General features: G+C 41.1%; 1 protein-coding gene across 2 annotated transcripts; it reads left to right on the forward strand.

Annotated features, from left to right (window-relative positions):
* Nucleotides 1-16,503: 16,503 nt before the first annotated feature.
* On the forward strand, nt 16,504-25,972 carry LOC124133988 (zinc finger Y-chromosomal protein 1-like). Of its 2 annotated transcripts, XM_046498596.2 has the most exons (4): nt 16,504-16,631; nt 19,135-19,182; nt 20,706-22,418; nt 24,607-25,972. In XM_046498596.2, the coding sequence occupies exons 3-4, from the start codon at nt 20,725-20,727 to the stop codon at nt 25,526-25,528; spliced, it is 2,616 nt and encodes an 871-aa protein (XP_046354552.2). In that variant the 5' UTR covers nt 16,504-16,631; nt 19,135-19,182; nt 20,706-20,724; the 3' UTR covers nt 25,529-25,972. The 2 variants fall into 2 exon arrangements, with proteins under 2 accessions (XP_046354552.2, XP_046354553.2); XM_046498597.2 differs by lacking the exon at nt 19,135-19,182.
* Nucleotides 25,973-27,323: the final 1,351 nt, after the last annotated feature.

Raw genomic sequence — 27,323 nt, forward strand, 5'->3', positions numbered from 1 at the left:
AAGCAAGGTAAAGGTCACACGATTGCCTGCCCGTTGAACTCTGCGCTTATGTTGGGGACATTGTGCTGCATAACGCCGCTCTGATTGAACAAGATGATTTCACAACAATAAACCTCCTCCAGTTTTGTTTCAAATAGCGATAATAGAGTGTCACTTGCTTGAAACCTCGCATCATAAAAATATAAAATATAAAACAAAATATCTGTCTTCACTGTTACTTACAAACTTCTCAAAGATGCCAATCAAACAGTTCGTTCTCTAATATATATCAATACTCTTTAACAGATATCGCAAAATGTATCATTGATATAAAAAATCTATTTCTAGCTTAGGTAAATACGCGTATTACATTTATTGATACTACAAATTTCATTTTTATATTTTAATAGTACATCTTATTTATTGATACCTAAAAATCGTTTTTGTGATATCAATAAATGTTTTATTTATATCTCAATATAGGATTTGTGAGTTGTTGATATAATAAATGGGGAATAAATAATAAAACGATGTCTCGATCATGATCATGTAGAGCCAGTCTCTGTAAGCACGGGGGCCTGTAGACTAACATTTAGTCCCAAAAATATACATCTACCAACTAAAAAATATAATTCAAATGGAGCCCAAAATCTAGACTTGCCAAATGGTTCCAGACAAGAGTTGGAGTCCCTTTTTAATTTATTCAGACAGACTAGGGCACCTGAAACAGTTAATGGTTTCTTTTCATTACATTTGAAAGCCTTAAAATTTATTAAACTAAGCCCCGCGCTCGCCTTTCTGGAACGTTACGCAAAGAATATTATTTCAGGACCGCTAAAATGAACCGGACTTGGGTATTAAACAGGTCTAAAGGTGAACTGAAATTAACAAAGGACCGAGGAAACACTTGGAATTAATTGCAGCACCAGCATGGGCGATCCTAATCTAACACAGCCCGTGCAAGGCTATAATGTTTGGCAAGTCTCGATTACTGCAGTATCAGTATCTGAAAATGAAGAAAGTCTCTGAGCTCCTTTTTATTATATTTTATAACTATAATTTAACAACTGTTTTTTTCTGTTAAATATGTTTATTTCAGAGACTAGACGTCAGTCTAGAGTGATCCATCCGCCCCGTATACAAGTGGAACCTGCTTTGCGGGGCCATGAGTTACACGTGCCACTGGCGGGAGGGACGGGATTTGTACCAGCTAAATGTTCTTATATACAACGACATTGAAGGTCGAGGGGTGTACAAAAATGTAAAGCTCGTAAAATCCGTACATCTCACCAGTGACACATGTGACGAATATAATATTCCGGATTTTCCGCAATCAACATGGGTTATGACTTGAGCTAGTAATGGACTGAGAGGAGCAATAACATCAGGGAGATATATTGTACTTATATGTACAAACAGTTGTATTACTTGTGTGGTTTTGTGACTAGTTGGGTAGAAATGTGGCACACCTTGTATTCCTAATTCATAATCTAAATACCTTTTTAATTGTAAAATAATTTCCACGTGGGCCTTCTGTGGACTAGAGTAGTCTCCATTTTAGTATAATATCACATAGATAATGCTTCAAATAACCTTAACAAACAAACAAATAAGCAAGAAAGTTGCAAAAACAACATTGTTAAAAAAGCTGAAAGTAATATACTGTTTTTTTATATCATTTTTTAAATCATTTTGGAAACAGACTGATTTCAGTGTAGAACATCTGTTGATTAAGGCATTCTGAAATTTGACTTTTTGCCATGGGATGGTTTTTACAGAACCTCATTGTTATAAAGTGCGTACCTTGAACTACTACATATCAAAACAAGCGGAATAGACCTAAATACACCTGAGGAATACTTTGGCGCTGTGTGTCAAATCTAACGAGTTTAGCATCACAATCCATTGTGAGCTAACCGTCACCACACAAAACGCTCAGCGTTAATATTTACTCCCAGGATTATACTCCCACGGGAGAATTACATAAACATACCATTGTCCCCAGCTGTTTGCTGATATGACATGTGAATGGTTAAGTTGTTATTTCCGAACTGTAAATAGCTGACCCAGTTGGGCGTCTGACGTCCTTGAGAGAATCCATCATCTATTTGACAAAAGTGCATACGTATTTCTGACAAGGTGTAGGAGCGCACTGGACATCGGACCAAGAAGATGCTGCTGTATGTCTTTATAGCAACAGTATCGGCTGCCGTGACAGTTACAACTGCGGGGAGTTCATTGAGGACGAAGGTTTCTGACCTGGAACGGGGCATGGCGGCCATGGACGAAAAGATGACTTCATCTTTGAAGAAGATGAAGAAACAGATGAAGAAGGAGATAAAGGTCAAGGTGGTCCCCAAAATGTTGAAATCGATGGAACAACAGATGCAAGGTTTGGCTGAAAACGCAGCAGCAAAGAATGCGAAATTAGTCGGACAAGTATTAGCTGTGTTCGAGAAGAAACTTGAGAGGTTGGAGGAAAAGATTTTTAATGTCGAAGAAGAAAATATGGCACTGAAGCAATCATTAAAGACAACACAAGACGAACATTTTTCCTATTTGAAGACCATGACTGAAGCATTGGCGGGAAACTGCAACTGCCAACTTGGAGTGTCGTTACGACCCGTGTCGGCTGCGAGTACTCCCGTGAAACGTACACGATTTCCCTCTTTCGGTGACGCAGACGACAACTTAAAAGTGACGTCTGCTCCTTTCAAACGCTCCCGAAAGGTCAAATCAGAAATGAAAAAGAAGCGAAAAGCAGTTTTGCCTGACTGGATCTCATTCAACGTTTCGTCGGACATGCCGACATTCAACAAACAAGCCAGTTTGCTGATCACTGTGAGTGAGGGTGAAATGGTGCGAGTAGGACTTGAGGACTCAACAGTAAGAGGAACAATCAAGACAGACAATTTCGTAGAAACCATTGCATACGACCCCGTTTCGGAGCTATTGTTCTGGGCATGTAACAAAAATCCAAATACGAACTCGACGAGTAAATATGTATTTTCGGCCGGACTTGACGGGTCAAGCTTGAGCCAGCTGGACGAAGGAAGATGGATAATTCATCTCGTAGTGGACGGGGAACGACAGTTGGTGTTTATGTCCGACTGGACATCCCATCTGGTGAGTGTCATGGCAACCGACGGAAGCAACTACCGCGTGGTCAGGGATCGGATTTACGATACAAACAAACCAAAACTGATTGTTTTGGATTCCAGGAATGAAAGACTGTACGTCTCCTTTACATTTGCAATCTTCAGCATGCGGTATGACGGCAGTGACCTGCAGAAGCTGACCGATGGTCAGTGGATGAAGCCGATGGTTATCAACAACGCTAATGGCCTTATGTACTACACCGATGACAGGAATCTGTTCCGGATGGATTTGGCTTCAATGAAGAAGGTCGTGGTGAACCAGCTGAAGCATGCTGTCAACACGCTCGTGTTCTATGATAAGAGGCTGTATATATCCTACCAGAGAGCCAATGCTAATATCGATGTTCTGACATTGGAGGATCGCTCAGTGAGACAGTTTGTGTTTTTTCCAGGCGAGGGTTTCCGCATGAGTTTGATCCCTGCTCCTTGAGAACATTCCAGGACGTTACTTTGCTGTTCTTGTGGCATGGTAAAGGATTCCGTGTTCACAGTGTAAGCCAGTTCTTGTGATTTGTTAGTTAGACAATGTTAGTTATTTTACACATACAGTATTTCATATATGTACGAGGGATCACATTTGGATCGCACGATTTGTATCCCTTAGCTGTGCCAGGATCCGCTTGTCGTAGGTTTGAATCCCAGAATCGCCCTGATTATGATCCATGATCTATCAGCACCTAACTGGGACTCTTTGCTTTCACCAAAGTTGTAAAAGTCAACGACATGGGTCACTGTGAGATTTCTCCCCACTGTATAATTGGTGATACAAGTGAAATATTGTTCAAAACCAATATTAATTTCTGTTCATTTCAATTCCCAGTCATATGGTGAATGGAAAAATCCTTATCCTTATTTTCTGCCGATACGATTCAACTCTCGTTAAGTGACAAATCAGTGAGTGAGTATGGTTTAACGCCGCTTTTAGCAATATTCCAGCAATATCACGGCGAGGGACACCAGAAATGGGCTTCACACAATGTACCCATGTTGGGAATCGAACCCGGGTCTTCGGCGTGAATAGCGAACGCTTTAACCACTAGGCCGTCGACCGCCCCAAGTGACAAATCAAAAGACTGAACCAAAGTATCTACAATACTACTTTTTTTTTATAGGGACAAAAAATTTTCCATGATGCATAAAAAAACCTATTTTCTTAATATATGATGTGTATATTTAATATTTGTTATATATCTGATTATCCCAATCAAAAGTAAAGTAGTCTATATGTATTCAGTTCCCAGGGGTATTTCGAACTGATTATGTCACTTACTTATGTACATTTACAAAATGAAAATCTTATTACGGATTTGTTTTTGCTGTAGGTTATGATAGGTGAGGTGAGGTGAAATTGGGTTTAACGTCGCGTCCAAGATTATTGCACTTATATACCGACGTGCATGCACGTGTGTGTGTGTGGCTGCTTGTACTAGTCCGGACTGATGCCGATTTATAGTGCTAGCACACTGAGATACAATGCCGCAGTTTAACATGAATACCCCACTCAGACACAGTATCCTGACTCCGAGCAGACCAGTCCTTGTTTTAGCCCCTTAATGCCGAGCGTCAGACAGGGTAACAACAAGTACCATCTTTAAACGTCTTTTGGTACGACGCGGCCGGGCATCGAACCCCGGACCTTCCGCTCTCCGGGTTGACGCTCTACCACAAGGCCACGGAGGCGGTCTGTAGGATATGATAAGTAGGAGCGCTAAATACCAATCATTGTCAGCGAGGTGTATGTTTATTTCGTTAAAGTTTTATTAGCCAATCACTTGCTGAACTGACGTCAACCTCCCCAGTGTTTGCATGAAAGTTTCTTTTCTAGCTGAACGAATATTTTGTGATTGAAAGGACCAAGGAAATGTTCTGCTTACGTGTTTTTCACGAGTGATCCTAGGGGTTAAAGCGTTCGCTCGTCGCTACGAAGTCCCGGGTTCGATTCCTCACATGGGTTCAGTGTGTGAAGCCCATTTCTGGTGTCCTCCTTTGTGATATTGCTGGATTGTTGCTAAGGTTGGCGTAACATCATGCTTTCTATCTGATATAAAAGATGATCAACAAAGTATCTACTTATCCGTTTTGTTAGTTACCCTGTACTTATTTAACGCGTTCGACTGTACAACTTAGAGTGTTGCAATGCAACATGTTATCATAAATGTCGATAGGTTTGTCCTTTTGTTGATTAACGCCGCAGTCAGAAATATTCCTGGCCTGTAGATAATGGTGTCTGGATCACACAATACAATGATTGATATTGCGAGCATCGGACTACGCCGAAAGGGCTCAAGGACATGCTATGAGTGAGTGAGTTAGTGAGTTAGGTTTAACGCCGCTTTTAACAGTATTCCAGTCATATCACGGCGTGTCAGCTTAATGTGGGAGGAAAGCCCGAAGTGATGCAGGTCTCAGACGTTTACCACTTCGGTGAAACCCACGAGCACGGGTAGGGTGCTGACAAACCTAGAAACATAATCGGGGCGAACCGGGATTCGAACCCACAATCATAGGTTTCTGGCGTGCCCAAGGGACGCAACTCTGCACAGCGAAACGCGGCGCCTTCGACGACTGGGCCACCCGTGCCCCCGACATGCTATGAACGAAGTCACCGAGTCTCACCACCTCATCTGTTGGTGTGCGTGTGCTTGTGTGTGCGTGTGTGTGTGTGCGCGCGCGCGTGTGTGTGTCCGGACTAATTTTACCGATTTTACTTTAATTAACAAAGGAACAAACGCCGCTTTTAACAGTATTCCAGTTATATTACGGCGTGTCAGCTTGATGTGGGAGGATAGCCCGATGTGATGCAGGTTTCAGACATTTACCATTTTGGTGAAATCCACGAGCACGGGTATGGTGCTGACTTGTTCAAATTGTATTAGGAATACTTTAGTGACGAGAAATGACTTAAATTTAGAAACCGGGATTAAGTGAGCAATCAGGAGCCAACCAATCTTCGAGATATGTAACGATATGTTGGTTGGTTGGTTTGTTGTTTAACGCCGCACTCAGCAATGTTCCAGCTATATGACGGCGGTCTGTAAATAATCGAGTCTGGACCAGACAATCCAGTGATTAATATCATGAGCATCGATCCACGCAATTCGGATCGATGACATGCATGACGAGCCTGACCACCCGATCCCGTTAGTCGCCTCTTACGAAAGCATAGTCGCCTTTTACGACAAGCATGGGCTGCTGAAGACACGGGTCGTATCGATATGTATCGCGCTGTATCGCAATGTTTAGAAAGGGCTAACACATGAATATTGCAGACCCGCATCGGAAGTTATAACGAAAGGGATTTGTTTATCAGTGTATCATCATCATACCGATCGATGAATCGTTTTAATACACCATTCATATACTTGGAATGAATATGTTAAAGTTGTAGTGTGCCGATTTTGAGTTTTTTGAGTAAACAGTTAAGTAGATTTCAAAGTATTATTGGCAAAACTGACTTTTAAAAAAATAAACATCGATATTTTACGACTCACTTGGTATTCTTGACTGAGTATGTTTGTTCCAGCACCTCGTGTTGTTTGCTTGTTTGTTTGTGTTTTAACGCCGCACTCAGCAATATTCCAGCTACAGTACATGACGGCGGTCTGTAAATAATCGATCTGCGCAATTGGGATCGCTGACATGGATCAACCAAGTCTGCGAGTCTGACCAGCCGATCCCGTTAGTCGCCTCTTACATCAAGCATAGTCGCCTCTTACGACAAGCATGGGTTGCTGATGACCAATTCTAAATCGGAATCTTCACGGGATCCGTCCGTCACGTGCCAGCAAGGAAACACAATAACAACACAGTCACAATTCCACCGCCAGTAAATATATGAAACGCTTTAGATTTCATAGTTCACAAACGCATATTATTGCATGTGTTCGTTTCATTCTGACAAAGACATATTGCAAAAAAGCAAATAAACTGAACAAAACTAGTTAAAGATCATGAATATTTAGGGATATGTTTTTGTAATGAAGACCGAGCACACAATTTCATATTTCAGGATTCCCAACCCTTTTGTTTAGTATAGGTGCGATAACAAAGAAACATGAAAACAATGAGATGTTTCAGAATACAATGAGATGTTTCGGGATACAATGAGATGTTTCAGGAAACAATGAGATGTTTCAGAATACAATGAGATGTTTCAGGATACAATGAGATGTTTCAGAATACAATGAAATGTTTCAGAATACAATGAGATGTTTCAGAATACAATGAGATGTTTCAGGATACAATGAGATGTTTCAGAATACAATGAAATGTTTCAGAATACAATGAGATGTTTCAGGATACAATGAGATGTTTCAGAATACAATGAGATGTTTCAGGATACAATGAGATGTTTCAGAATACAATGAGATGTTTCAGAATACAATGACATGTTTCAGAATACAATGGGGTGTTTCAGATAATCATGTATCGTCAGATCATACGTTTTCGGACATCATACGTGCACGGATGGCCATGTTTATTGCGATTACTCCAGCTATAACAAAGGGTGTGGCGTCAGATGATGGTCTGTCATTAAGATGCAGTCGTCTTTTGTAAGTGAGTGAGATGCTTTACAGCTGTTCTTGTGATTAGAGTGAAAGCTAAGGATGTTTCTTAAGCGTCCGCAAACCCATAGCATACCTCTCGCAGTTGGATCTATTAAATTAGATAATTACAATGACATGTTTCAGAATACAATGAGATGTTTCAGGTAATCATTTACCTCTCGCTGCTGGTTGTATTCCATTCACTCCCCAGGTCCGACACGGGGTCCAGCTGCACCATGTGTGTATGATAACAATGGGGCGGGTTATTAATACATAAAACAGAGTAATGTCATCAGTTATCGCACCTTTGACACATATCGGTCTTATCACGTGTTGATTCCGATAACCTAAGTTTTATAGTTAAATGTGTTATCTGCATGTATGTGTAGACCTGGACGTGATTAGTTTATTTGAGATACAGTCGACCCGGCCCGTACTGAACCGCGTCAGAATTGAGAACCTACGCTTGCCGTAAAAGGCGACTATGCTTGTCGTAAGAGGCGACTAACGGGATCGGGTGGTAAGGCTCGCTGACTCGGCTGATGAATGTCATCATATCCCAATTGCGTACATCTATTCTCATGATGTCAATCACTGGTTTGTCTGGTCCAGACTTGATTATTTACATACCGCCGTCATATAGCTGGAATATACTGCTGAGGGCGACGTTAAACAATAAACAAACAACGAATATAATATAATATAATCGGAATCATACAATGGGAATTGCTCTTACAAGAGGTGTTTTATGACTTTGGAAATGTTTTTTATCAGAACAAATATACCTTATTGTTTAAAGCCGCACGAGGACGTTTAGATATTGGAAACGACGAATACTTAAGTCAACCGAGTGTACTTGAAATACTATGAGTGGTTGGTTTGTTGTTTTACGCCGCACTCAGATATATGACGGCGGGCTGTAAATAATGGAGTCTGGACCAGACAGTCCAGTGATTGATATCATGAGCATCGACCCACGCAATGGGATCGATGACATGTTTCAACCAAGTCAGCACCACCCGATCCCGTTAGTCGCCTCTTACGACAAGCATAGTCTCCTTTTACGGCAAGCATGGGTTGCTGAAGAAGGTATTCTACCCAGGATTGAAATACTATGAGAGAAAATATGGACTAACAGGATATCCTGAAATGTTTACACTAGAACAGTTTTCATCAATATCACTGTTTAAATCTATTCAAATCAATGCACGCGTCTTGTACAAACTTGACTGAGAAATTGACTGAGAATTGCGCTGGTATGGAATAATTATGCTGTTTTTCGACTCGTCGCCATCGCGACAGATGACACCCGAAACTAAAAAGTAAGAAATAGTGAACGTTTCATTGACTGTCGTGTGTGAATACCATAAGGACTAATGCCCGGAAACCCTTCGGTGCATGATATAAGTTAGATTTAGTTCAAATTAGTAATATATGTAAAAGAACTAAAACCTATCTAAATCAGGTACACTACTACTTCTAGAATAGTTGACAGACGGTTAACAGACAGATAGGATAGAGGTGTGTATAAGGGCAATCATAATTAGCACCACCAATCGTCAACACGGATAGTTTTTTTCAGTATCCAGAAAATCGCAGGGCGTTAATTAAGAACATGCAGACAAAGCATAGCTAACCATTACTACAGAAAGTTCTATACAGATAAAATATCACACCAGGTAATTAAGGACAAACATCACAATTCGTCATTTTGTATAATTTGTTTTTCAAGAATTTCAAACGTGGATTATCATAAACATTTCTACATACATCATTTTTATATCGAGAGTAACATACAAGAGTAGTAATTAATACCCTTTTTCGTATCCAAAATAACATACAAGATTAGTAATTAATATCCTTTTTCGTATCCAAAATAACATACAAGATTAGTAATTAATATCCTTTTTCGTATCCAAAATAACATACAAGAGTAGTAATCAATATCCTTTTTCGTATCCAAAATAACATACAAGAGTAGTAATTAATATCCTTTTACGTATCCAAAATAACATACAAGAGTAGTAATTAATATCCTTTTTCGTATCCAAAATAACATACAAGAGTAGTAATTAATATCCTTTTTTGGTATCCAAAATAACATAAAGTAAACTGCGGTTATAACGAACTCAAAGGGACTACTAATTTTAGTTCGTTATAACCGTAGTTCGTTATAAGTACATATACAGCATGACTACAGCAAGTAGTCGGGACCAAAAAGTAAGTTCGTTATATCCGTCAGTTCGTTATAAGCGTGTTCGTTATAACCGTAGTTTACTGTACAAGAGTAGTAATTAATATCCTTTTTCGTATCCAAAATAACATACAAGAGTAGTAATTAATATCCTTTTTCGTATCCAAAATAACATACAAGAGTAGTAATCAATATCCTTTTTCGTATCCAAAATAACAAAAGAGTAGTAATTATTATCCTTTTTCGTATCCAAAATAACATACAAGAGTAGTAATTAATATCCTTTTTCGTATCCAAAATAACATACAAGAGTAGTAATTAATATCCTTTTTCGTATCCAAAATAACAAAAGAGTAGTAATTAATATCCTTTTTCGTATCCAAAATAACAAAAGAGTAGTAATTAATATCCTTTTTCGTATCCAAAATAACAAAAGAGTGGTATATGGGACACATAACACCACAAACATCTCTATGGACAGCTCTACGTGGAGGTCGTCAGGACAAGCTCGCTACAACATGTTCCTCAGCATGGCTACTACTACATACGGCTGCCCCAATGAAAGCACTGACCATTCCCATGGCACATATAATCTTTAATTGCTGGCGTCCAAGTTAAGTGAGGTCACTATGAATTACTGATCATACAACCATTATATCCGGCTTACGCACATCACGAGCCCCGTAGGGCTGGGGAGGGGGCTACGGGAGGGCACTGAGAGAGGAAATGGACGAACTTGGCTGGCGTCGGAGAAGCGCCACACACTCGACGGTTCATAGTCTCATACTCAATGACTCAAGACATGCACTGTTCACCCTGGTGTTACTGTGTCACTACTCGTGCTATGGGCAATTATAAATCCCTACTCACCAGACACCACAACATTTACTTAAATTATCTTTTTATCACACAATCGTTGCATTTCATCCCTGGCAGTTTCCACAGAACCAGGTGGGGGATGTATTATGAATATTCAGACTACAGTTGTTTGATCACAAAAAAAACAGGCATTATTGATACCGCTTCAGCAACAAACCCCATCAAAAAGGTCAAAGTTTCCAGTCTATAATATCCGGCTTCCTTTATGCTATGTAATAAGTGAGTAATTACTCAGGACCATTTTGTCAAAATGAGGTTAAGCACACTAAATATAACTACTGGGTGGTTATAGCTGACACACTCATGAATATAATCAGTATTGCCAGATGAAGCGAAGCATTCCACTGACGGTGACAATGGGAGTGCTACGGATGTTGGGGATTCTGATGTTAGTGGCTGCAATCAACGCTAAAGGGAACACTATTGAAAACAGGATCAGTGCAATGGAGAAAGGTCTCTCAGCCTTAAAATCGTCAGTTACACAGCCCATGAAGAAACTGAGGAGACAGATGAAACGTGAAATAAGAAACAAACTTCTTCCTAAGATGATGAAAGCTTTGAACGAGAATGTTAATCGGTCTGTGGAAGTGGTGGTTGATCGGGAAATTCGAAAAATGGCGAAGAACAATGACAAGGCTGATCATCTCGAAATGAATACCGTGGTCCGTCAGATTCAAACTCGGCTTATTGTGTTAGAAGAGGAAAATAAATTACTGAAAAAGGAACTTAAAACAGTTGGTCACACACAGCAATCTTTGAATATGAAGTGTAACTGTGAAGCTGTTGACGATCGAAGATCAGTTGATCCAATGTTGTCGTCTGCTCGACCAATGATGTCGCCGGCTGATACGGTAATGTCGTCTGCTTTTGACATGTCGGCGGTATTTAATGAAAACACACACACACCCGACCCGACACGACACAGGGTGGATGGTAATGTTTCGAAGAAGACATACGAACAATATGGTTTAACGCCTGTTCAAAATCTCACCGCTGACATTCGTTTTGACGTGCATCCGCCTATGCCAGACTTTCGAAACCAAGACAGTCTTCTGATTGTGAACGATGACGGCGAAATGACAAGAGTCGGTTTCACAAACACCAGTGTTCGAGGTTCCATGGAAACAGAAGGAATTGTCGAAGGCATTACCTTTGATCCAAATTCTCGGAAGATATTCTGGGGTTCAAATCGCCATCAACATAATGCTGTATTCTCTGTTGAACTTGATGGGTCAGATCTTACCAAGCTTCAACAGGGTAAGATAGTGTTTTCCCTTGCAGTTGATGGCAAAAGACGTAAGTTGTTTATGTCTGACTGGACGTCCAAGGTGGTTAGTGTGATGAACACTACTGGACACCATTACAAAGTGGTCAGCAAGTACAAGGATGACGGCAACCCAAGGAACATCGCACTGGACACAAAAAGACGTTTACTGTTCGTCTCCTACTCCTTCTCAATCGTCAAAATGAAGTATGACGGATCAAGAATCAAACGACTTGCTGAAGGGATTTGGATGAAACCCCTCACTCTAGATGTACACAGCAACATGTTGTATTATACAGTCAGAAGAAACATCTTCAGGCTTGACTTGACAGGGTCTGGAAAGAAAGCGACATTTGTGAATCAGCTTGATGGGGATATTGGTGGGATCCTTTTCTATATGGGCAAGCTCTTTGTTGTGTATCAAGACAGAACAGCTGCTGTAGATGTGCTGGATATCAAACAGCACGCTCTCACACAGTTTACACGTGTGAAAGGGGACAGCTTTCTGAGACTTTGTCTCATACCTGCTTAAAGATATTCAATGTTCGCAAGTGACTTTGGGAAATGGGCCCACCACAAGATTTCCTATTTCCGTAAATATCGAGACTTTAAGCCTTATACGGTCTGGGGCCCGTTCCACAGAGCGATTGTAGCGCAACGACTTCGTAATTCAGTGTTACAGTATGGGTGTTACGGTCGTCTTAGCGCTACGATGGTCGTAAATCAGTGTTAAAGTGTGGGAGTTACGATCGTCTCAGCGCTAAGGTTTCCGTGAATCAGTGTTAAAGTGTGTGAGTTACGATCGTCTTAGCGCTAAGGTTTCCGTGAATCAGTGTTAAAGTGTGTGAGTTACGATCGTCTTAGCGCTAAGACTTTTGTAAGTCAGTGTTATTAAAGTGTGGGAGTTACAATAGTCTTAGCGCTGCGTACTACTCTTTTAAAGTAATGTGCAAGTGTATGACATACGATAGACGTAGCAGTAAGATGTCTTCGTGGAACGTGATCTTGTAATAGTGAGTGAGTATGGTTTTTACGCCGTTTTTAGCAATATTCCAGCAATATCACGGCGGGGGACACCAGAAATGGCCTTCACACATTGTACCCATGTCGGTGATCGAACCCGGATCTTCGGCGTGACGAGCGAACGCTTTAACCACTAGGCTACCCGACCGCCCCTGATCTTGTAATAAGTCATATTTGTAATAGTGCAACTCCTGTATGACTATGAGCAAGCAGTGCCATGTGTGAAATGGAGACGTTTCTGCGTCAAGGGCACAATCAGCAATTACTGGATGGATGTACATGTACAATATAAAACTTGAGCTACACACGAGGAGAGTGATGTTTTTAGTGTCTTCATAAATTGCAAACAGGACAGCCAATCCGCCGAGCTTTTTCCTCGAAGCATCGAAGAAAGCTGATCATCGCATGGACTCATCTGGGAGATATGCATCATTTAATTTAATAGTGAGCGAATGTTGTTTTATGCCACATTCCAGTGATATCCCGGCGGCCTGTATATAATTGAATCTAGGTCGTGCAAACCAGTGGTTACAACGTGAGCATCGAACCACGTCATCGGGGCACGTCATTGCAATCAGACACGTTAAAGCGCCTGACGACCCGTTCCAGCAATGGGAGGATTGGGCTCTTCTTTCCAGTATTGCAGGGCGGTCGGGTAGCCTAGTGGTTAAAGCGTTCGCTCGTCACGCCGAAGACCCGGGTTCGATTCCCGACATGGGTACAATGTGTGAAGCCCATTTCTGGTGTCCCCCGCCGTGATATTGCTGGAATATTGCTAAAAGCGGCGTAAAACCACACTCACTCACTCACTCACTCCAGTATTGCAACAGGATTTTATGTGTTTGTTCATTGTGTGAAATTAAGAACCACGATGAAACAAAGACTTAGGAGGTGCCAGGATACGTCGAAATACGAGTGAACTTTCAAACTGAGAACTGAACATTTAATTCACAAAAGCTTATACTAAGATCACTATACAGGTCATTGTATTGACTTATCACGATTGTGTATATGTCGGGGGATTTTGAATATATCACATTGAACATGTATTTTGGAAAATATTCAGTGTATTTGTATGAATGAAAAATTTTAACCTGATTTTTATATTTTCGTGTTTCGCATCGTTGAATATCAAACTCTAGGAGTTGTAAAATGAGGTTGGTTGGTTGGTTGGTTTGTTGTTTAACGCCGCACTCAGCAATATTCCAGCTATATGACGGCGGCCTGTAAATAATCGAGTCTGGACCAGACAATCCAGTGATTGGTATCATGAACACCGATCCACGCAATTGGGATACAATGACATGCATCAACCAAGTCAGCTGTGAAATGAGGAAATGCATGGCTGGAAAATATGTGTGAGTGAGTGAGTGAGTGAGTGAGTTAGTGAGTTAATGAGTGAGTGAGTGAGTGAGTGAGTGAGTGAGTTGGGTATAACTAATATTTCAAAGTTGCGTGACAGGAATTAAAGCGCGAGGTGGTGCAGGTCTCAAACGGTGACGGCCTTACCACGGATAGAGTCATTATCAAGGGGGATTCTGGACTCGAACCCACCATCACAGGATTCTGGCACACATAAGGGACGCAACTCTGCATAGCAAATTGCGTCAACTCCGATGACAAGGTCACCCGTATCCCCGCATGAAAGAGTGGGGGCAGGAGGGTGTGTTTTGTGCCACGTTTAACCAGTTTGTCAGTCTTATCCCCCCCCCCCCCCCCCCCCTCCCTCCCCAAACACACACACCTTTAAAAACCAAAATAGTATGTTGGCAGTTAAATAGACTGAGAGAAGATTTTGATATTTTGAACCTCTTCCTTTTACAAAATGCTGCATCCGCCCTTGCACTTCAAGTCCAACAAACATTTTTGTTATAAAAACCTGAGGCAGAATATCAAATGATCAATCAATATAACAGTGTTGCGTTTGGGATTTGAACCCGCTACCCGAAAACCTAAAGGTAAGTCTTCTGTACGAAAACACTATCTTCTGAATCAGTTAGAAAAGTATGAAATCCGTCGATGTTCAGAATACCTTGATATCAATTAATCGTGATGCTGTTAGCGCTAAAGGTAAATTAATGTGGTTTTCCTGAGCCTTTTGCAATATGTACGACAATATCACGTGGTCAACACGTACTGGGTAGCCATGTTAAACTGCAGCATGGTATCTCAGTGGGCTATCACTATAAAACCGGCATTAGGACGGACACACACACACACACACACACACACACACACGCATACGCATGCATGTACGTCGTTATATAAGCGCAATAATCTTGAACGTGACGTTAAACTTAATTTCAACTCACGTTGCGCTCTCCCGTGGGGATTCTGGGGTAGAATATTGGCCCCCCAGTACCTCATGCTGCAGAGACCCACTCCGTGGTTCAGTGACGCAGCATCCGTCCGGAGCGCGGAAGGTTGGGGTTCGATCCCCGACCGCGTCATACGTAAATACGTTAAAACAAGGACTGGTCGGCCCGGAGTCAGTATACTGTGTCTGATTGAGTTTGAGTTATCCATGTTAAACTGTGGCATGGTATCTCAGTAGGCTTACTCTATAATATCGGCAATAGTCCGCACTAGTACACGCACGCACGCACGCACACACGCACGCACGAACACACACACACACACATGCTCGTGTAATAATCTTGAACTCTATTCCACCTTACAGCATGCCACAGAACCCCGGTCCCTGATGTTGAGCCGGGTGGATTTGATCGTTTGATCACTGTGCACGTGGGGGTAATTTTGTTCAGTACGTTAGTGCATCAAGAACCTCTGACTCCTCTCCCTCCTCTCTCTCTCTCTCTCTCTCTCTCTCTCTCTCTCTCACACACACACACACATACACACTAAACACGAGTCTTTTATCTCAAAAGAATTAATATATTAATATAACTACAACAAAATACGACAACTTATTAAGAACCTGACAGTACATATTTAATCTAGTGAATAATTTGTCGAAAGTTACTGACCTGTAAGCATGAAAGAGATCTCGAGTTTACTGCCTCGGTCGCTGTTTCATTTCTTTTAAAACAGAGACAGTGGTAAAATTCGACTCAGTCGACTTTACAGTTTTTTAAAATATGTACTACCCAACACCCGACACGATAACTATAGTCATATGAAAAGAACTGGGTGTTCTTTAACCTTTTCAGAGTAAAAAATATATAGTATAGACATTACAATTTAAAGTAAATACAGGTTAAAAACCTTCCACGATATATCCTTTGACGTGAACTCTGACTTAGCTTATGACGGTCGGTTTAAAATCAGTATCTGGTTCTATTAGAATGCAAGATACATTTGTAGTTTCTTTGTGACAAACAGATGTCGGAGCAGTTTCCTGAGTTCTCGCGCTTTGATTTCGAAGACCTCAAACCCTTGTCGTGCTCAAGGCCTACAGGAGTTGCTTCCCTTTAATGAACCCATCACTGCTACCAACAGATGGCAGGCAAAAACGTAACCAATCAAATCCGACCTGCGAAAAGCCTCGTGCGATATCGTTTTATAACAGATATTTTTCATGTAGAAGATTGACACAAAGACATTTTGCACCAACATCGATGTATTAGGTAAGATTAAACCTTAACTATTATAAGGAAGTAATCGCGTGTCCCCTATTTTCTCTGTATTCGGTTTACTCCAGCTGTTTTTATTAGTTGTCGTATAAAGCAAAATGGCGTCGAGGATAGATGTTCATTCGGTCTGCTGTTGTGGGCACGAGAGTTTAGAAGAAACACGTGCTAATGTTTACAAATTGCTGCAGTTGTTTCTATGCAGGCGACTGTTATTTACTTTTGTATTTGTTTATTGTATAAAGGATATGTAACTACTTGACTTGTGTGAGAATGTTGTGCAGAGCTTTATTAAGAATACATAATTTATATGCTCGTTCACATCTAGTTGTTGTGGACAACAAATTAACCATTTAGAATCAATATATCCTTAATCAGCTGTTAATAGTTATATGACGAAATTCAGAGTATGACATAATTTCATCCCGTGTTGCTCAGACGGCCTAAAGTCAAATTTAATCGATAACTCAAGGATAACCAATAAGCTGCCCAAGAAGAAAATAATAAATTGAACACATTTCATTATTTCTACTACTAAATATATGTCGATATACTCCATAATGATTTAACAATCTAAAATTTTAATTGCATGCTTGATTTATGAAAGAAATTAACAAATCTTTACATGGTGCAAAGCAGAAGGTTGTTAGTAATCATGGTAATGCTGAAGAGGTCGTTTTCAGCACAGATTTGTACCCTAACCAATTTCAAAATACAGAAACGTACCCCAGAAGCACAGTCCTCACACAGTACTTAACAGGCTCCTTGAAAACAAACACACTTAGCAAAGATTTAGTCATAATAAAAAAGTACTAAAGTCGTCTTATCTACGTCAGTGGACACATTGAGGATATCTTGGAAATAAATTTTTATTCCTCTAGTTCCAAAACCGTTTACCTAAACACCAATTATTTAGATTGAAAATGTACTTTGTACTGGAAAAGAATTATGAATATCAACTGGAATTTTTTGTGTGCAAAGCTCCATCCCCCAACTGTTATTATGGGTAATATCAAAGATGCGTCTTTTGTAACATAATTAATCTTCTTATATGGAAGAATGATCCAGAGACACTTGCCTCTACCATGAGCAGCTGCAAGGCACAGATATGAGAGTCTGAGATTATTCAATGGCCCTTACCAGCTGTTTGAATGTGTGGCTAACTTACAGAAAATATTACATAGAACACAATCCAATACTGCACTGACAATCAGGCAGCATTCTTGTCCATATAGTGTTCCATTTTACCTGTGAGCTCAATCCATCTATGTGGGCAAACTGCAGCATTTAGACAGTCAAATGTCATAGCATTCTATTATCACCAGATTTGCTAGATTAACCACAGAAGAATGACACAAAGGTTGAAGATCATGTCGTCAGGTTAAGTACATGTACCATTAAGTGATGGTGTTGACATCAGTAAAGCACCTGTCCTTTCACTGGGCAACACTGCAGACTCCAGTTGCAATACTCTTTGTGCTGTGATGTGTAAGTTGAATATGTAGAAGAGGGAAAATAAGATTATGACAATACCGTTACCATGGTTACATGTCCAGCAGATATATAACAATTGCATTCACATTTGGTATCAAAAAGAGGCGGGGCTCAAACATTGGTTGCACCGGGATATTTAGTGATCTTTAGTGATCTTTCTGGCATATATTTAGCTGACTTTAAAGGTTTTGAAGGTCAAGGTCACTATACATACAAAATAAGCACAACCAACAGCTTATTACACCAGTAGCTTTTAGGATAGCATATTCATTACACCAACTAGGCATAGACAGAACGAAAAAATAAGATAATCATGAATAATTTTTAGTAGCATGTTACAATACTATAGTACAAGAATATGACAACAGTTCAATGTATTACTTCTTTTATGAAAGCCTCATTTGTAGAAACACAAATTATATTTTTCAAATAATTGATGGATGCAAGTAATTTCTTCTCAAAATCTAATCATGCTAATAGCTTGTACTGAAACAAATTTATACAAATACCATATTTCCTTTATTAGATAATGGACCTCCGATACATGCAAGCTGACTTGGTTGATGATGATGACTTGGTCGTCATATCCCGATAGCATTCTCATGATGTCAATCACTGGATTGTCTGGTCCAGACTGAATTATTTACAGACTGCTGTCATATGGCTGGAATGTTGCTGAGTGTGGCGTTAAAACAAACAAACAATATGCGCTTCTTAACTGATGCCAGGTCATATTCTCTGTCCAAAAGATAGAAGCTGCATGGTACACTAATAGAGGGCGGGTCCATAATTTTATGACATTAATGATCACTATCACGCTAACTTACGGCATGTAATTACTCCCCAAACTTAATGACTGTTTCCTGGAAGTGTATCCTTTGTGTGACTAGAATTTGGGATTCTAATAGATGCCGGGTCAATGCGAAATTAATACATTCCCAGGCGTCTAATAGACATGCTAGAGGAAACAGAAGTATAAGTGAAAAAAACACTCTATTTATTTCAGAACATTACTTCAGAAGAGGTCTTCAGCAACCCATGCTTTCCGCAAAAGGTGACTATGCTTGTCTTAAGAGGCGACTCACGGGATCGGGTGGTCAGGCTTGCTGACTTGGTTCATGCATTTCATCGTATCCCAATTTTTCCGTAAAAGGCAACTATGCTTGTCATAAGAGGCGACTAACGTGATCGGCCGGGCAGACTCGCTGACTTGGTTGATGCATGTCATCGATCCTGATTGTGTGAATCAATGCTCATGATGTTATTCACTGGATAGTCTGGTCCAGACTCGATTATTTACAGACCGCCGTCATATAGCTGAGTGCGGCGTTAAACAATCAACAAACAAAAAAAAACAAAAAAGGGACATCACATGTCAAGAGATGGAGAGTTCCCGAGAAAATGACCAGAGAAGTCGAACGCCCTGTGAGTCTTGGTTTAGGGACATGAAGGAGCATCTGTTTTTTCTGATCTGAGAGTTCTTGTAGGTTAATACTGAGAAACAAGGATACTCAGTATGTATGTTATCATGGTTATGTGACGGAGTCTTCTGAAGTGATATATAACCGACAAACAATTAGAATTAGGTCAGTGGGATAGATTAGTGGTTAAAGTGTTTGCTTGTCAAACTGAAGCCTGGGTTTGATTCCACATGTGAAGCCCTTTTCTATTGCTCAAAGTGGCATAAATAAAACCTACTCTCCCTATTACAGTTACTAGTAACTTACTACCAGTGTTCCCGCTGGCTTTTGAAACTGCCAGTGCTGTTGGACTGGCAAATCTAAAAATTACCAGTCCCCACTAAGTTTTGTCAGTCCGAACTTTCAACAAATAAAAAAACGTATGAAAATTACCTGGTTTTAATCCCTACAACATCATGTTCAATGCGTCCCCTGGTCACGCCAGAAACCTATGATTGTGGGTTCGAATCCCGGTTCGCCCCGATTACGTTTCTAGGTTTGTCAGCAACATACCCGTGCTCGTGGGTTTCAACGAAGTGGTAAACGTCTGAGACCTGCATCACTTCGGGCTTTCCTCCCACATTAAGCTGACACGCCGCGATATAACTGGAATACTGTTAAAAGCGGCGTTAAACCCAACTCACTCACTCACTCATGTTCAATGCAATGACGTCATCTTTGCAGTAGCTTAGTTAGATTTACATGTCATTCACACAAAGTCCAGTCACAAATTTCTCCTTTTTGAAAATATTTTTACACTAATACCTCGAAGCAAGGCAAAATGTTATTTCCCTGCTCTAAAATTGACAAGATGAATCCCTGATGGTGACAGACAAGCTGACTTCGTCAGAAAAATATACTTATATGAATATCGCCGATGTTTTGTTCAACAACAAAGATTTATACTCTATTTGCCAGCCAACAGGGACTGGCAGTCACATGAATTACCGGTCCAAGCCTAATTTTGCCGGTAAAAAACTGGTAATTACCGGTAATTGGGAACAATGTTACTACTACTACAGAAGGCTATAACTAATGATATTGCACAATGTTGCAGTTTGTGACCCCTGATAAGTTGAGATGCTTACAGAATGAATATTATTCCCTTCTTTTACAGTTTGTCCTCTGGGTGAACAATGGATGAGGACACAGAAGGGGACAAGATGTCCGAGGAGGACATGAACTGGGAGGACTTCATGAACGTGGTCACCACCTACAGCTGCAAGTTCTGCACCTTCACCTGCACAGCTCCATCAGACATGGGCAGACATGTCAAGAGGATTCACATGCCCAGGAAGATCACTTCGTCTCCAACGCAATCAGATAGCCCTCCAGGAATGGCTGTTGTCAATCCATCACTTGTAATGGACCCGGTGACACCTTCAGAAGTGGATGATGCCACAGTGGATGCATCGGTTTGTCCATCAGAGGCTGCTAGTGCAGAATCAGAACTTGAGGGTGTTTCTGAAGTCACAGGAACTATTGTGGGGGAGGTGTCCTCGGAAGGAGTCCTTACACCATTGCAAGACCTGGAAGTAAAAGGTCCTGAGGATGAAGAAATAGAGGATGGTGATGTTGCTCCAGTGGCTCTAGCTATTACTAGTGAGGCTAATGGGCAAGGACGACAGTTTATTATAGTGGAAGAAACACCTTCTGAAGGAACTGTAGTTTTGCCTAATGGCTTGAATCCTGATGCTGAAGATGGCAGTGGCACGGTTTTAACTATTTCATCAAATTCCACCACTCAAGCATCAGTAACTTTGCCTGCTAATGCAATACAAACTCTAGGCCTCAGTGGGGCAGTATATAATCCTAACATTGGTCAGTACTCTGTAATAGCAGAATACCCTGTAGCTAATGGTAACCAAGCATCAGCTCCTGTAACTAAGGAGTTGTTTCTGTGTGGGCAGTGCAGTTCAGGTTTTGGCAGTATTGATGAGTGTCGAGAACATATGATCACAGCTCACAGTGCCCTCCTAGCTGGTGGAGAAAATGGTGAACAAGAGGCATCAGGTCTTGTCAGTGTTGGCACTCAGGTCGCACAGAAGAAGAAGCCAGGGAGGAAGAGGAAGTCTACCCTTCCAGCTACACCCCCAAAAGCCAAAGATCCTGATGAGGATGACGACGACTGGGAGCCAGGGTATGACATCAATGGAGGCAGAGAGAGTCGCAAAAAGAGAAAGATTCGACCTCCAAGAGCTCTGAAGGAAGACTACTTTCTTGGAAGGAGGAAGAAAAAGAAGAGAGAGAGAAGAACCTACACTGAGGCTTATACACTAAAGTGCAAGCTGTTTGGCTGTCACGCAAAGTTCAAGGCACAAAGTGCTCTAGACATGCATGTGAAGTGTCACAATGATAAGGATTTTAACTTTTCTTGTATTGAATGCCAGGAACAGTTCGATCTTTGGAAGAACTTGAGGATTCATTTGTGGAAGAAGCATGAGGTTGACTGTGACTTGTTTGAATGTGAGCTGTGTGGATCAAAGACTGACACCTATCACAAGCTGACAATCCACAAGGAGATACACAGCGAAAACCGACCCTACACTTGCGATATATGTGGCAAGGGGTTCAAACAGTTCAGCCAGATGCGGAACCATCAGGTCATCCACACGGAACACAGGGTGAAGGAGCCGGAACGCTGGTACAGCACAAAGCAGTGTGAAGTGTGTAAGAGGGTGTTTGCCAACCGAAAATGTCTGAAGAAACACATGCAAGCTGTTCACAGTAAGGAGAAGCCCTATGTGTGCCCCTACTGCGGCCACGCAGCCTCCAGGAAGGCTATGCTGGAGCTTCATGTCCGAACACACACCGGGGAGAAGCCTTTCAAGTAAGTTGTCAGAGATGTTACTGGTGAATGTGGTAGGAATTAGGTGATGGGACAGTGCTTTTACCAGGGGTGGGAATCTTACGCAAAATTCTGCGAATTTTAGTGACCACAGATTTGTTAAAATCTGATGGCTTCCCCCATAAACACCCCGTAATTATGGACCATGCTCCATTGCAAAGAAGTTTCACCTTAAAAAGGAAAATACCGTGTTCGACATAATAAGCGCCCCGCTCTAATAATCGCCCACGGCGATATTTGCTAATATATTGGCAGTGAACAATCCCAATTAGCACCCTTCCGATTGATCAATGTATACAGGACTTATTTATTCGTGTATAATACGCACTCGTGTGTTATATGCACCCTTAAGTACGGGCAATTAAATTCTGGAAAAATATATCTGTCGTGTATAATACGCACAGACTTTTCTTTTGTATCATTTCAGGCTGTCGGCATAAACCACAAAATTTACGATCTCTCAACTCTTTCACCAAAATTATATTCCAATAAGAGCCCCCTATTTCTAATTTTGAGAGCGCCCTGGGCGCTTATTATGTCGAATACGGTTCCCATTCTCATCCCTGTGATGCTGACTACACCATTTGGCAGTGTTCACTCATTCGCTTCTATATTTTGTAGCTCATTATTGTTGGCCTATAAATGCTGAAGATCTGGCTTCGCGTCTCCAATGGGGTACAATGTGTGAAGCAAATCCTGGTGTTCCTAGTCACTGCCTCCTCCCTTCTGTCTGTCTGTCTGTCTGTCTGTCTGAATTCAATCTCAGTCATATACCTTTTCTGGTGCAACCTCAGTGAATGTGATTGAAGTGTCCCTTAAAATCACCCTTTGTTTAGTATTGCGGCTTGTCATTAAAAATCATGATGATTCCTGATTTGTCAGTTTTTGTTTTTGTATGGCAAAGCTGTCTTAGGAAGTACATTGATAGGTAGGTACTGTGCTGAAAAGTATGTATTGATAATGATAAGTGAAGGTATGTGATTGCATATGTTATAAGGCTGGGATGGGTACTTAGATCGGGTGGGTACTGAGTAGGACCTGGGTAACCACAGGACTACCTGGACCCATGATCGGTCGTGTGATATATTTTTTAATGACAATACCGATAAAACTCCATGGCTGCACCAGAAGTCGCAAATGTTCACATTTCTCCTTGACCATGCTCACTTGACCTTGACCTTGACCTTTTTCCTTGACCTTTTTCCAAAATACCCTGGTTATAGTATTCCTCTTGAATTTAAATGTTTGAGTAAAGATAAATCTTCAGTGTATGCATGATATGATAGTTCTATATGTGTATGTAAATAGTTTTTCCAGGGCTCTGGTACAAAAATTCCCAATCAGACATTTTGTAGATCTACGCAGCTCTTGACACCTACAACAAGTACCTGGATAGGGTCGAGTAATATAATAGGTGGGGTCAGGTACCCGGGTAGTAAATTTGGACTCGTCCCAGCCCTACCTTGTTGGTCCTAGTTAGTCGATAGACCAAGGCTACAATGATTGCTTGGTTTCAGTACCACCAATCTCATTTAAATCAGATCTTAGTTCTCGCTACCGCTAAACAAAGATCTGAGGACATCCCATTAGGGGTCACGTCAGCCCGACCTTGCGCAAACTTTGACCGACCAATGACCGACCAATGGAATGACCAATCAGAATGCAGCTTTCTCATGCTTTATGGCACTTATTTCAAATTGGCGACAAGGCTTCGAAACATATTTTGACAAATCCTAGATTAAAAATTTGAAATCTGAACCAAAGAACATTCTGGAATGGCTAATAGATGGTCTAGATTGTATGGATTCAGTCGTTAAACCCGTAACTATCATTCAGAATTCCCTGTGTTAAAGTTCTCGTGGTTGCATGGTTAGAAATTACATTCCAACTGTCACTTTCATAATCTGGTAAGCGACGCTCTGATTTGGCGGATGAAGGGTTTTTCTGACGTGACCCCTAATTGGATGTCCTCTGATCTTTGTTTAGCGGTAGCGAGAACCTTAAAAATGACAAATTTCTACTAGCCCTAATGATACCTTAACTAGTGGGCAGTTTGACAAGGACTACAGGACTAGTGCCAATTTCTAATGCTGCTTCTTTGTGGATCTTTGAAAGTGATTTTATGTTGTTAAACATGGAAAATTTGACTTTGGGTTTGTTTCAATTCCAGGTGTGATGTTTGTCCGTATGCAACTGGTGACCACAACTCACTCCGTCGTCACAAGATGCGGCACACAGGACAGAAGCAGTATAAATGCCAGTATTGTCCCTACTCCTGTATTCAGGCCATCTCCCTGAAAACACACATGAAAAACAAACATCCAGGCCAAGAAGGCATCTATGCTTGTGACACTTGCATCTTCCGAACAGTCAACAAACAGAGTTACCAACAACATTTGCTTGACCACAAGAATGGCCTTGTCCCTGAAGTAAAGCCGACTGCCAAGCAGGTGCTTGTCCAGAACGCTTCCGATGTGGCTGGTCAAGCTCATGCTGTTGTCATAGGGGAAAGTCAGAGTCCGGAAGCTATGGCTGTGGAGATGCAAGTCCAGACAATGGCCAGTGGGGAGGCCCAGATCAGTGCTGAGGATCTAGCCAAGCTGTCCAACTGTGAAGGCCTGGTTTCAGGGGATGTCTCAGCAGCATCTCTGATCTACCAGGCCCTCAGTGCTATTTCCCAGAACCCACAGCACACACAAGGCAATGCCACCCAGTCGGCTCACATTCTTGGCGGTGTACAGACTCTTATCAAATCGTCCTCCACAGAGCAGGGGGTGACGACCCACACCATCACATTCCATGTCCCTGCTGGAGGTGGAGGAGGAGAAGGAGGAGAGGGGGCTGAAGAGGAGGGCATGGAGGCAACGGAACAGGTTTATTTCGAACAGCCAATGGAGGTGATCGAGGCGCTCCAGCGTGCCAGTAGTCAGCAGGCGGAGCTGATCGATGGGTCTCAGGGCAACCTCCCGACTGTCATCACTATGGAGGCCAGTGAGGCAGAACTGGAAGGGATGAATCTCAATCTGGTTCCTGTCACCACGTCTGAGGGGACGATCCTAGTTCAGCAACATACGGCTTCTATAGAGAGCTGACAACTTATGTCCAAATTCTGATTACATGTTCGATGCTATTTATTACTTTCAACATTGCACTTTCATACATTGTTATAATGCAACTATCAATGGTTTTCTACAGACATCCAGAGGTGAAGTGGCGGCGGGGTTAAAGTGGTCGCTCGTCACAACGAAGGTTCGATTCACTTCATGGTACAATGTGTGAAGCATATTTCTGGTGTCCTTCGCTGTGATATTGCTGGAATATTGCTAAAAGCAGCGTAAAACCATTCTCACTCATCACACTCACTCCAGAGGTGAAATATGTACTGGTGTGTGATACAGACTTGTGAAGTCGAAGATGAAATTTTGTTTGCATGAAGACAGAATGTTTTTTGATTAATTATCTGTAAGGAGTTTCACTTTGATGCACTTGAAAGTGGTTCAGGTAATTTGAAATAATAAATGCATACAGTATATATACTTGAGCTTTTGTGGCTGATATTGTTGATGATTTACTGCAGCATGGTATAACCATGATAACACTATTAGAGCTGAAAAGGCACAAAAAAAAGGAAAATGTTTCTCTTCCATTGGCATATCACTTTAAATAATTTGTATTGCCAATAACAAAATTGTTTTTTTTTACAATTTCTTGCAGCAGGTGATTGCATGAAGTCTTTTTTTTTACGCATTAGCTGAACAAAAAAAGTTACCATTTGTAAAGGAGCTGAATTCAAAGTGTGCCCAACTGTGTATGTTTGTGTTCTTTGTGGGGAAGAAAAGAAAAGTGTTCCTCCTTTATCATTCTTTTCACTAATTTTTTTAAGAAAATTCCTCCTCCCTCTTCACTTTATAGAAAAATGTGCCTGAGAAACATTTTCTTTATGCAGCCTAATGGTAAACATTTGTTGAGACCAGCTGTGTATATGTAGTATACTCAATTCAAGTCATATGATACTAAGGCGTATACCGTAAATATATGTATACTGAACTGCAAAAGAAAAGCCACTTCATGAAAATAATTTTTGAAAGTTTCCCACTGAAATATCAGTGCATATTTGGAAGTGTCTCCTTTTTGACATTAGTCTGTATCCAAATATAAATAATGTTAACGGCCAAAAAGTGACACGATTTATGGATATAATTGGTCACCAAAACGCAGCTTAACAAACGTCCGTGGTAAAAAGTCTCGAATGCTTTCCATGAAAATCCAAATTCACTTGCATTTCCTTGTGCCCATTCGTCAAACGTCACAAGAATCAACATTCTTGTATTGATACTAGCGCCATGCCAAGGCGTATGAAGAATCAGAGAAACCATTACGTGCGTGTTGAGGTACTGAAATGATATATCCAGTTGTGAATGTTTGCTCACTTGTTCCAAGAATTTTGAGGCTTTGTACAAAGCTGATTGGCTGATTATAAAGGTCACCTGACGTGACCTTCTGTGGAGGGTTTCTTACATTCTGACAGAATGGAATCGGTATGAAAGGGAGAGGTGAATTGATTCAGTGTAAATTATACAACTCAAAAGAATTTAAAGAAAACTGACATAATAGTCATGTGAAAAAATCAGGTGTTCATTGACTTATTTTGAGTAGTATATATGATCATACTTTGACAGAAATAAGATGATGGAGACATATTTTGTGAAGTGTGTTTATGGATTGCCAGCCTGTCTCCCTGTACTATAGTATGAAACCTCTTGTTATCTACTGCAGGGGAGGCAACTCCGTCAGGTCTGTGGTCATTAGGTGTGGTGAAAAGGAATTTAACTTAGGGTTCTTGAAAGATTATTGCACTTATAAAACGTGCTCTGTGCTTGTGGCTGG

The sequence above is a fragment of the Haliotis rufescens genome, unplaced genomic scaffold, assembly GCF_023055435.1.
Source record: "Haliotis rufescens isolate VD_foot unplaced genomic scaffold, xgHalRufe1.0.p SCAF_17, whole genome shotgun sequence".
NCBI lineage: Eukaryota > Metazoa > Mollusca > Gastropoda > Lepetellida > Haliotidae > Haliotis > Haliotis rufescens.

What these genes read in the sequence shown, in the direction of transcription:
- LOC124133988 (XM_046498596.2), top strand. Translation starts at nt 20,725, where the DNA reads ATGGATGAGGACACAGAAGGGGACAAGATGTCCGAGGAGGACATGAAC. An exon ending in ACCGGGGAGAAGCCTTTCAA is followed by an intron (nt 22,419 to 24,606) that starts GTAAGTTGTCAG and finishes TTTCAATTCCAG; the next exon opens with GTGTGATGTTTGTCCGTATG.